The 12,143-nt window shown below is 40.1% G+C and overlaps 1 protein-coding gene across 4 annotated transcripts in view; it reads right to left on the minus strand.

The window, feature by feature from the left end:
• Nucleotides 1–209: 209 nt before the first annotated feature.
• The window catches only part of LARP7 (La ribonucleoprotein 7, transcriptional regulator), a 29,168-nt gene continuing 17,234 nt past the window's right edge, over nt 210–12,143 (minus strand). For all 4 annotated transcript variants that reach the window (XM_054295659.1, XM_054295657.1, XM_054295656.1 and 1 more), the window contains exons 9-13: nt 10,174–10,322; nt 9,199–9,317; nt 6,641–6,800; nt 4,596–4,687; nt 210–653 (exon numbers count right to left, since the gene is read on the minus strand). In XM_054295659.1, coding sequence (XP_054151634.1) covers nt 573–653; nt 4,596–4,687; nt 6,641–6,800; nt 9,199–9,317; nt 10,174–10,322 — 601 coding nt within the window. In that variant the 3' untranslated portion in view covers nt 210–572. The remainder of the gene's footprint in view (nt 654–4,595; nt 4,688–6,640; nt 6,801–9,198; nt 9,318–10,173; nt 10,323–12,143) is intronic.

The raw sequence follows: 12,143 nt of genomic DNA on the forward strand, positions 1-12,143 counted from the left end.
CTTCCAAACTCCTCAATGGCAGATTTCCTGCCACCCCTACCCACTTGAAAATAACAGAAGATTATTTTCCTCTATTTTAAGATTATTTTCCTCTATTTTCAAACAGCTTGATGGACTAAAAAGAGGCCTAGAGAGGTTTATGTAGCATTTACCACTTTTATTATTTATAGTCTCATAAAAAGCAAATGGAAGAATTAGAGATACACAACTGAAATTCTCAAGCATTTTATTTTATAACCTAGTGTATAAAACATACAAAAAAACCAAAACCAAATCAAAACAAACAAAAAAAAAAAAAAAAAAAAAAGAGAAAATCCCAACAAAGTGGAAGTGAACTAAAGGAAGATCTCATAATACACATGTTCCAAAAAGCTTTACCTAAGGGCTCAGAAGCAGTAAACATTCAGCCTAGTAAAAATGGGGTTCAGAACCAATCGTCACACTTGCAGTCTGCAGAGCTCTGGCTCCAAGGGCCCGGGCTGGGTCGCTGGAAGCAGCAGTGGCTGTGGGGGCTGGTGCTGGATGTTTTGTCTGGAACAGCTACAGTTCACTTCCAAGCCACATCAGCCCTGTTAGTTGTCATCAGTGAAGCGAATGTGTTTGCTTGTCTGTTGGGTCTTCTCCAGCCGCATCCTTTCAGCTTTGGCAATCAACTGCAAGAAGCAAAAATGATGTGGAAGATCAGAGGAAAACCATACTGTTAGGATTTGACCTTATAATCATAATATATTCTATTCCTCCTTCCTCCCAACATGACTGAAGACATCAAAATGGCAATTCCAAAATCCTAAAATACAGCCTCATACAGCAAGTTAAAAATTCTATCCTTTTATTAGATTCATTTGGCTACTCATGTAGGAAAAACAAGGTCAAATCACAAAATGCCAAAAAGAGTGCTTTATGAATGTTGTGGAATTTTAAACAGGAAAAACCCCCACATATATCCCCAGCACACCAAAGAAACTCCACACAAACGCCCTGAAGAAAAGCCACTGAAGCACAGAAACTACAAGAAACACACACAAAATAAAAATCCTCATAAACCCCATACATGAACAAATACACAAACACATTGAAAACACACACAAAACTCACATGTCATAAAAAGTCCTAAACCCAGGCAAAAACATTGACACTAAAACCACAAACTCCTATAAGAACACACACAGCCACCACAAAACCCCTAAAACCCACACAAGAACATGAAACCACAAACTCCCCTAACACCACAAAAACACACACACAAACCACAAAACCCACAAATCAACACAAGAAAGTACACAAAAAAACTCGTGGAGAAACACCACAAACCAACACAACACCACAATCTGAGGGCACATAAAACCCCCGCAGAATCCAACACAGGAACACTCAAAGGCACATACAGAACGCACAACTCCCCCCTTAAAAAAAAACCCACCAGGCTCTCTAAAAATAACAGAAAAAACCCAAACCCACTAAGAAACACCAAAACCAACCTCTGAAAATATGTAATCTGCCAAAAAAAGATACCCAAAAGGAAAAAATTACCAAAACTCTTCCAAACCTCTCAAAACAACTCCAAAGCCCCAGTACATGAAGAGAACTCTAAGTACATATAAAATCACCAAATCCTACAAAAACAGCAGGCAGAGGCATGTACAGAACCCACAAAACCCACCACAATATACACAAAACCACACACACAGGAACCACAAACCAACACAAGAAATCACACAAAAATGCCGAAATACCACCAGTTATTTTTTAAAAAAAACCCATAAAAAAACCAAACAAACAAAAAGTCACCATCCCCTCAAAAAACCAAACCAAATCAAAACAACAACAAAACCAAACTAAAGCCCAGAGCAACTTCTCTGCTGGGGACTACTCAACCATACTAGCTGGAGTTATGTGGTCACTTGCACCCAGGCAATGCAGTGTGCCAGATTTGTTCACATACAAATCAAATTATTTATTACGTCTGCATATGGCTGAGTCCCACACACAGCATGGAGGTGCACCTTGTGCTGCTGCACTCCCTGTGGCAGGCAAGATTTGAAGCTTTCCCAAGCAGTTTCCAGCAATGAAACTGACCTCAAGATGGCTAACTTTTATTCTCTGGTGCCTAAAAAAACCCAGTTTAAAACAGTTCAGCCCAAAGAGGAAGCAGAGCACAGTGGTTTCATCCTTCAGCACACAGGATGGAGAGTGCCAAATATGGGAAGGGAAGCTCTAAGATATGATCTGCCCAGTTCATATTGCTGAGTGTTTCTATCAGAGAATTTGCAAGAGGATTTCCATTTCTAGCTCATCAATCAAGTAGCAGCACCTCCGTGTAAGCACAGGGCTACTGCAGAATGCAAAGAGGGATCCAGCCATTCCACAGACACCAGGGAAAGGTTTCACTTCCACTGGCACAGCTCCTATAATAAACCACATGTCCAAAAGAGATGGGATATCCCAAGGCCCCTCAGAAAAGGCCTGGCCATCCTTTGGAATGAAAAGGTGTCTCTGTCTTCCCTCCAGGCCTGGTAGATTGTCACCAATTTTTTTGATTGATTCAGGAAGTGAAATCTCTACCACTTGCTTTGGTTTTGGGCACTGCACCAGCTGTGTGCTGCAGTGATCCTCAACCATTATTCTGAGGAAAGCAAAATGGGCCTGGATGTTTCAGAAAAAATGGAATCTCAGACTGCCTCAACTGTCCATGCCTTTCAACACTGATTCAAAGAAAATATAAGATGTCTTAATTCCAATCATAATGCAGCTAACGGGCAAAAGATCCACTTCAAAATGGTGTAAGGGATTTCAAACGTCATCAACAGAATAGAAAGGCACACTAACTAATGGCACATTTTATTGAGTATGTTCAATTATGAATTATTATACTGCTTCTTTCTACCTTTGAGACCTTCAGAAGAAATCATCTTGGAAGTACTAAGGAAAAATTTTCAAATGGGAAAATATTAATGAACAGAAAAATATATTTATATTATCAGTCGGTATTTCAGGAATACAGCCTGTGAAAAAGAGACGAAGGGGTTAAAACTTACTGACTGCAGCGAGGCATTCCGGTCTTGATGTTTTGCTAAACAGCTTTAGCATTTAAATAGAATTCCCTGGCTTTGAAGTTCACACCTCCCTGTGTGGCAAGGTGATGGGCAGGGGGAAGGAGCAGGACTTTGCATCCTTGTGCTGCCAATTGTTAGGCAGAACCGAGACAGTTTGTATTTGCAAGCCTAGATGAGGTACATTACTGCCCAATTTACACCAGCTTGGTCAACAAATACCAATCTTCAAAAGATGAAGAAGAGAAACTCGATAGCAAGGACTCCTACAGTCAAAATTAAAGTCAAAGGTCTCACTGGCACCTTTGGTTTAAAAAAGTAAAAGTACATTAAAAAAAAATCCTGGCAGCAATCAGAAAAATGTTCTAAAGCTGTGGTTTTCAAATTTCAAATTCCCTTTCTGCGTATATTAAAGAAAAATGGCTCGAATCAATGCCATTTTCAGGCTTTCATGAAAATTAAATTAGACATTCGGGCAAATTCTTTATGCACATCTTTGTTTAAAAAAACTCAACTGATTTGTCCCCAGGATCTCTGAAAGAACATTCACACAAACAGGATAAGACATGTAAAATATGCCTTGTACAAGATAAGGTTTTGACCTGTATGACTGCTGCTCCTTTAGGTCAATTAAATATTTATTTTCCATTTTATGTGGGACAGGATTCTTTCCCTAACGTCCAGGAAACAAAGAGTCTCCAAAGTCAACAACAAATAATTAAGGTCAGATGATTCTGAAGTTTTGCAAGCCACAGCAAAAAAAAATTCAGGCTAAAGCCAACTCAGAAACCTTATCTGGATTGTGTGTGAAGCAAACCTGGCAATAAAACGTCTGTGAAATACTCTCTGGCTCCTCTCTGTCAAGTCAGGGATCTGCCTGGCTTAGTCAAGGAACCCTTCACGCTGGAAGGAGCTGCTGGGGCTGCAGCAGAGGCTGCAAATTCATTGCAACACTCCCTCAAGGCTGCAGCCCAGAGGCACAGCCAGGAGAAGGCTGCAGTGTCCCAGTTTGGAACTGGAAGCTGCACAGCCATGGATGCTGGCAGCAGCAGCCAGCTTTGGCTGGGGCAGAGCAGGGGCTCCTGACCAGTCTGGGAACACACAGGATTCACCACAGCAAAATAAAACTGTGCTAATGGTGAGGGAAATGAGATTCGTTCTCAAGAAAATTATTTTCTGGATCACAGTAGAGATTTAAGAGTGCAGCACTAGACTTGATTTCACTAGAGCACATCAAGACTACTTAACTTATTAATGAGCTCATCCAGACAGGGTTTCAAAAGAAATCCAGCTTACAAATGAAGTTCAGGCCTTTAGCCATGGACTTAACTTTCTCCAGTTGTCCCTGCAATGACAAGCCTTGCACTTGCCAGCTGCAGCAGGACAGCCACACTCTGTACTTTGTGGCTGTAAAACCCTGCTGCCAGGTCAGTAGGAAGTGATTTCTCAGAATTAAATTCACAGAGTGTTAAACCACGTGGAGCAGAAGCAGGGTCATGTTTTCAGCCCTGGCTGCAGAGGGAAGAGCTGAGATTTGCAGGTTACCTTCTCTGTACCCCGCTTCTTTTCTCGAGGCTGGTTCAGCTTAGCTTGTCTGTCCACCAGAATCTTCTGCCAGTAACGCTGCTCGTGGTCACCTTGGGGGAAATGGACATGGAGCAAGGTCAATAAACACAGCCACCAGAAGTGCATCCACTTCTCACACTCATTAAAACATCTGTTAGGGAAACCCAACAAGTATTTCAGAAACCCAACAGTAGTCTTAAATTTCCTATCCACAGAAGCCATACAGAATTGCTGTCATCAGTTTTAGCTGAAGTTTCACCACAGCACACACAGGCCCCTTTGATTTACTGATGTACTCAACCTCTGACACATTTTAAACAGCTACCAAACAGGAGACAAAAAAAAGTAATTACTGTAAGAACAACTGAGACTATTTTGTTTCATCAAAACCATTGCCTGGGGACTTCATGAGCTGCCAGGAATATTTGAACATGGGCAGCAACACAAAAGCAAAAAATTCTGCAGCTCTTCTCAGCAGCTACTTTGCAGGGAAGCAGCAGTTTGCCACTGTTCTTTCTGGTTTGTGATGTAATTATCACAATGGCAATTTTGTGATATCATTTTGCATGGTCTCAGGGTTCATCTTCAGCCACAGGGAAGTTTCTGAATGATCTCAGAAGAGATTCCTGCAGAAGTTAACATCTCAACGTGATCACAGATGCTTGCCACCTTGCCAGATGCCAAGCTGAAGATACTTAAAGTCAAATCCTGAAGAGTAAAATACTACTGGGAAATCTTTAGTCCCTGCTGTAGAGAGCATTAAAGATTCTTTCCTTTTCATCTCTCACCTTCTGCCACCAAGTAAAACAAAAATCCTAACTGAGTCCTTTGTGCATTCCTGGAAAGCTTTTCCATTCTCATTTCAATGAGCCAGTTAGAAAAAAAAAATAAATCTTAAGACCATGAATGGAATGCTCCTACAATGTAGTACTTACTCCTAATCTCCTACACTACACTCTGGTGTAAGGACACGAAACCAGAGACAAACAGAGAGCACACAGCTGTAGAACACAAAATTTGAGGTTATTTCTGGATGTCTGAAACAGAGAGCACACAGGAGACAAATCTATCTCCAAATGACATTAGCAGCACTCACTGAGTCTCAAACTTCAATTAACTTTGATATCATCATGAAGGTTAATGCTTCCATCAAAGCCTCTCCTCCTGCAATCCTTTACTGGCATCTACATCCCTGCACCCAGCAGACTGGGTCCTAAACCAGGAATTGGGCATGTGTGGGGTGAAATATTTAAATACAGATGAGGCAGTCCCATATTGACTGTTTAACCCGTTTGGGGTTTTTTTTCCATATTATAGTTTTTGATGCATCTTTCAAAGACAAAAGTTTAATGAATACAGCAAGTTTGACAGGCTTCCTCTTTATTTCTATCCCTCAATCACACAAAGAGGGTTCTCCACACTTGGCAAACTAATCCAGTCTAATAGAAAATACAAATTTAGAACAGCAGCCATTTCAGAAAGAAACAACATACATTAAAATCAAGTTGAAAAGTAGAGCCCTTCCTATTCAGGCCTAAATTATTCAACTTCCTGAAAAATAAAGATCAATTAGTGGGTAAGTGCTAAAACCCACTTTAAGTGTATCTGCGCTGTTAGATCCTTGCCATGTCATTTCACACATATGCTCAGTATTTTCAACCAAGTCTTCCTTTAAAATTCTTTTGCATTATCAGAATGTTCTATTCATAAAGCTGCAATGTGAATTAGGCTCTATAGCCCTTTGCCAATGAAAGTGAAGCAAATCCATCGAAAAAGAACAAAATTAAGTCTGCAATAGCAAGCAAAAATCATCATTTTGCTCCAAATGGTGGCATAAAATCCCTTCTTGTTTTATCAATTTCAGAGTAATTGCAAAACAAGAAGACTCCCAGAAAATAAAACTACTATACATGCAATCTTTTTCTCTTGAGACATCTAAATATATCCATAAATTCCTCAGGAATGATCCCTTTCACAGTAATTAAGGCTTCTTCCATACTTTCATGAAAAAAAAGAAGTCTTACCAGTGAGAACTTCGAATTTCCAGTTGTTTTTGATTTGTATTTCTTTGTGGGATTTCATGACAGTCTGTGCATCCTCAGGAGTCTTGAAACGGACGTGGCATTCGGTGTCCCCCTCCAGCATGTCAACATAAGCCACCTCAGCCAGCACTGCCAGAGCATCCTGTCAGAGCATGACACAACACACACCATAAATCAGCCTTCAAAAAGAGAACTTAAAAAGAGAGACTTTTGACCATTCCATTTGGAGGTCGTTAACATTTTCAAGAAGGTCATGAAGTAGGAGGCAGTAACTGAACTTTGTCATTTAATCGATCAATCCCTTGTCAAAAGAGTTTTGAATTAACATTTTTTCCTAAGAAGGTTATAACTGAATTCTGATTTATGAGCCTGCAACATCTTCCCATCTATCTCTCATCCTGCCCTCCCATTAACAATTTAAAGCAGTAATTCCTGGAAACCTTATGGTATCATTTTACTAATGGAGCATCACCCATTTATTCCAATGCTGTATTGGATTTTTTTCAAAAGTAAAAACTGTGCACTAGAACATCGATTGATCTCAGTCTAACAGAAAAATATCAGACTTGATTCTACACATTAAATGCACAAAAGCAAGCTCATGCATGGCAGATGATTTGAGAAAGGAGCAGTAGTAAAACAACTCTATCTTTATGAAGTGACCTCTGCCTGAAAATTTTCAGTGACAGCAGAAGGGAGAAGAGTCACAAATGCTTTTGCAGATGAAGCACTTCACTTGTAATTCCTGCTGTTAGGGAAATTAAGTAGGACCACACATTCCTAGTCAATTTTGTTCACAGCAGGCAGCTCAAGTAAGATGCTTCTATTCAGGAATCACACACTGCTTTTAACCCTCCACTACCAAGGGCAGCCTTAAAACAAAACAAAAATTAAGTGACAAAGCTGTTAAGATCATTTGAGAGCCAACAAAAGCTACTTCTCAGCTTTATTCTGTTATCCCAAAGTCATCCTTTCATGGAAAACTAAAACAAACCAAAGAGTTCCTTGGAGCTGGCAAAAGTGAGTAGCTCTGAGGAGCACCTTGAGGGCAAAACAGGGAAGCAGAGAAGTGTAAAATTAGAACATCGAAATAATATTTAAACTACACTGCAAAGACCTTCCCAAGTCGTGTGGCTGCTTCCATGCAACGAGAAATGCAGCTCAGTTCTGGAACTGTGAGGGGGAAAAGGGCTGAAGCAGGGCTTGGTGGCAGTTTGCTGCAGCTGACAGCCCAGAAACACAGCACAGCCACGTCTGGTTGCACTTCTGCCTTCCACAAAGTTTGGCCAAAAAACAAAACAAAAACAAAAGCAAAAAAAAAAAAAAAAAAGAAAGAAATATCACAAGAATTTAAGTTTTCTGCTTTTTGAATACTAAGCTTTCCCATTGCCCACAGCCTATCAGGATATGACACAAACTTAAAACTCAGTGAGGAATATCCTGCAGTCCAAGAGGCCCTGAGGGGTTACAGGAACAACTTGTGCCGCATTCTCTCTGTGTCTCCAGCACTCAGCTGCCTTCAAACACACAGAGAAAAATCAGGCTGCTGAAGCTGAAACCCCAGCACCAGTGAGATGAGGGTTTCAGTGAGAGAGTCTCCCATGTTGCTTAGGTTCATGCACACACCAAGCCTCACACACTCGCAACAGCTGCTGACTCAAAATCGCTTCCCTGGTTACAAATGTTTGATAAACAGTATCAGAAATGGAATTGTAAACCATTCCCTCACTGTTCTGAGCGGGCTGGGTATGTGTGTGCACCAACCTGAGTTCAAGTTGTTCAAAGTCTTTGCAGTTGTTACTTATCCTAAAGCGCAATTTGGGAAAGAAAATGTCCTGGGTAACATTACTGGAAAATTCAGGATCTGGAAAAAACCTGTTATTTCCTTTGGAAAACTCTTAATATTTCTATTTCAAAAGGATGAAGCTTAAAAACTGGTATTTTCCTTAAATAGAATTGATGTGTAACTTTTGGTTTGTGTCATCACACAAAACTTGCATTAGGAAAAGTGACTGGATCAACAAGTTCCACTGCCATCATTCTTCCTGAAATGGAGTTTTTGTCATTGAAAAATTCTTTCTGAAATCACGAAAATTGGTGTCTCATGCAGAGAGCATTTTCCTGCCCCCAAATTCCTGCTAATGATAAAAACACCATAAACTTTTCAAAGCCTCCTGTCAGGGTGACTGGCACAGTGACAAACGCAGAACACTGAAGAAGTCTCCAGCTCCTTTTTTTTAACTGGAAAGCACCAGAGCATTGCTTATTCTCCTCAATATTTTCATGATAAACTTGACATTGCTCCAAGCACACTACAGGCTTGGTTTTACTTTGAGACATCCTCCTTTAACCTATTTTGCCACTGAAAAATCCGCCATTTACAGACACCAAGAAATTTTTACTCAGCTACCGGCCAAACAGGCAAAAATAAAGACAAAAAAATCAGTGAGTCTGGCTGAAATGGTATTCCATATTCAAAGATTTGGGGGGCAGGGTAGGAGGAAAGGCTAACAGCTACCCTGAGGTTACAAAGGCATTACCTTGATCTGCTTCCTGCCCGGCAGGGGCTCGCTGCTAATGATCTTCACAATTACTCCGCTGACAAACTGAGGCCCCATTGTGTTGGCCTTGGCGGGAGGGGCACAATCTTCACTGGTGGCTGGAGAAAAACCAGAAAAAATTAAAAACAGGGTGGGGGGAAATAGAAAAAAGTTTTTATATTTATTAGGTTGAAAAAATTTAACATTATGAAAGCACAGAAGTAACAGAGTAAATAAGCATCAAATACTGTTACTGCGGTTTGAGGTTTATTTAAAGAAGGTCAAGATTGTCCAAAGGTTCAAGCCAATTTTAGTAAAAAAAATCAGCTTCAAGAAAAAGTCTTTGAGACATTTTTAAAGTCCATAGGGTTCTTCCTACAAAGACATTTTATATTGTACCAATAGTAACCCCGCAGTTATAGAGTGATGATTAAAAACATGCAGAGGGCCATTGGAACATCAGTATGGACGTTAGTGAAGAGACACAAAGCGTATTCAGAGGAAATAAAGAAGAATTCTAAACCAGAAAAAAAAAGTAGAAATTTATCTACAAAGATATAATTTCGAAGCTCTTACCCCTACAGCTGATAAAGTCCACTTCCAAGCTGGTTTTTTTAATACCTCTGGGACAGTTAAACCCAAGCTGGTGTGGCCCAAGATGCTACACCAAGACAGCTGATCATTCATTCACTCTGAGGCCTAATCATGACAACTACCTAAATATATCTATAAGCCTGGGAAGTGCTATATGCTGAAATATGCTGTAATCACTTTAGTATTTCCTTACATAACTCCTTAGTGCCAAATCCACCAAAATATAGTCAGGGGGTAACTTTTACTATGTGACATTTTGAGAAAACAGCAGCATTTTACAAAACAAAACCTTCTGCAAGTGTTTCTGCAAGACCAGGGTCTTGCACCACTTCTGTTTGCATATAGGAAACAATAAAGAAAAAAGACAAAACCCAGGATTACTTTTGTCATTTTCAGATTTCTGCACACCAGACTCCATCTCCATTTCTCCCACGGGCTCAGGTTTGATTTGAGACATGGTTTTCTTTAAGGAGGCCATACTGGCTTTCTGCAGAGCCAAATATTCCTGCTTCAAATCCATCCATTCGGTCCTAAAAGCAGCAACACAGGCACAGGATGTCAGTTGCAAACAAAAACTGATGTTTAGAAACTTACAGGTAATTGAATAGGTTACAAACAGCTTCAGGTGGACTTGGTGAACAGTGCAGACCGTTCTGCCACCAGAGATGTCCCTGCACTTTGGTCAAATTCAATTTCTTCCCTAACTCAATCTCCCATGGCTTTCCTTTTGAGAGTTCCAGCAAAATCAACCTATCATTTCAACAGAGTGGCTTTCAAATTTGCTTTAAATTCAGACAGCATTGAGAAGAGTTCGGTGAACTGTGGTTTCCACTGGACCTACACAGAGCACAGGCACCAAATTCAGAGTTAATTCAGAGACAGTGAACTCTCAATTCAGTGAATTAGTTCAGTGAACCCATTCCTGTGTCACTACATTAAGAATCAGTCATTCATTTTCGAAAAAAAAAATCATTGCTGGAAAATCAACAACTGGTTAAACTCACCAAAAACTTACCGAGATAAGGACATTCCTCCCTATTCAAATGCATTTTGGTTCAAAAATCCTCCCCATGGAAGCAATTTATATATTTACATACATTTAACATGGAGATGTTTCTGCAAACAGCCAGAGCTTTGCTCCACAGCAACACAATGCCCGCAGTGGTACTGTGAGAACGACTCATTGTTACCCTAATCTGTGCTATCAAACAAGCTGATAGAGGATTTTTAAAGAGGAGGATATCTTCTGGTAATGGTTTTAGCTGTTAACACTGACAACTGTATACTTCAAAAAAGCATCCAGACTCGCCCAGGATCATACATTCTCAACGGAGCAAAGGCATTAAAATAACAAAAGAGCCACGTAATGATTCTTGGAGATAAAAAGGCAACACCATCCCATAGCAAGGTTTGGTATAAATACGAGCTCAAGGAGGAACTTTGTGACTCGTCCAGCCAAAGCAGAGGAGATCTTGGAGCCTTAGTCAGGCAAGTATTTGCAATGCTTATACTCTTTAAACATTTTACATTTTACCCTTTTGCTACAATTGAATAACCTTTAACCGAAACTCTTTGTGTTTGTTGCAGTTTGCTCAGAATGCCGACGGCAGAGGACAACCTTTATTTTTAAATTTTTTTTTGTGGACCCCTTTTACTTTAACATGGAGGTGCTTTCTGTGATATAGAAAAAGTAAGTGCTTCCATGTTTTAGTAGAGGTGAATCCTGATCGCAATCCTGAAACTTCATCCTGGATTATATGGGTTTTTTTGATTTTTTTTTTTTTTTTTTGGCCTGCACTTCGGTTGAAGATGTTTAGATCCTGAAGATTTTTAGATTCGGGAAAAAATTAAGCTGTGAGCAGATCTTTTTCTTAAATGCCTAGAGTCCATTTGAAGCGATTTTTAATTTTCAAGGTCTCCCTTTGCTTTAACATGGAGGTACCTGCTGCCTAAAAAAGTAAGTGCTTCCATGTTTCAGTGGCGGTGGATCCTAATGCTCGAAGGCTTCTTACAGGAAATGTGCATAAATGTTTTTTGTTACTGCGGTTTTGTTTTAATTTTTTGTAGTTTCTTCCTTGAAGGACCCCCACAACTTAAATGTGGATGTGCTTGCTTTGGTTCTCAACAGTAAGTGCTTCCATGTTTTAGTGGTGGTGAATCCTTTTAATCTCAACACTTGCTCTGCAAATGTATCAAATAATAAAGTGTTTCTAAATCAAGATATTGCAGCAGGAGGCGGCGAGGACCCCCTCTACTTTAACATGGAGGTACTTGCTGGATGCCTAAAAAGTAAGTGCTTCCATGTTTTAGTTGTGGTGACTCCTAAAAGCCCAACACTTCTGGATTATAAG

This window comes from Melozone crissalis, unplaced genomic scaffold (genome assembly GCF_028551555.1).
Source record: "Melozone crissalis strain CALT ecotype California unplaced genomic scaffold, PUWL_Pcris_2 ptg000006l_1, whole genome shotgun sequence".
Classification (NCBI taxonomy): Eukaryota; Metazoa; Chordata; class Aves; order Passeriformes; family Passerellidae; genus Melozone; species Melozone crissalis.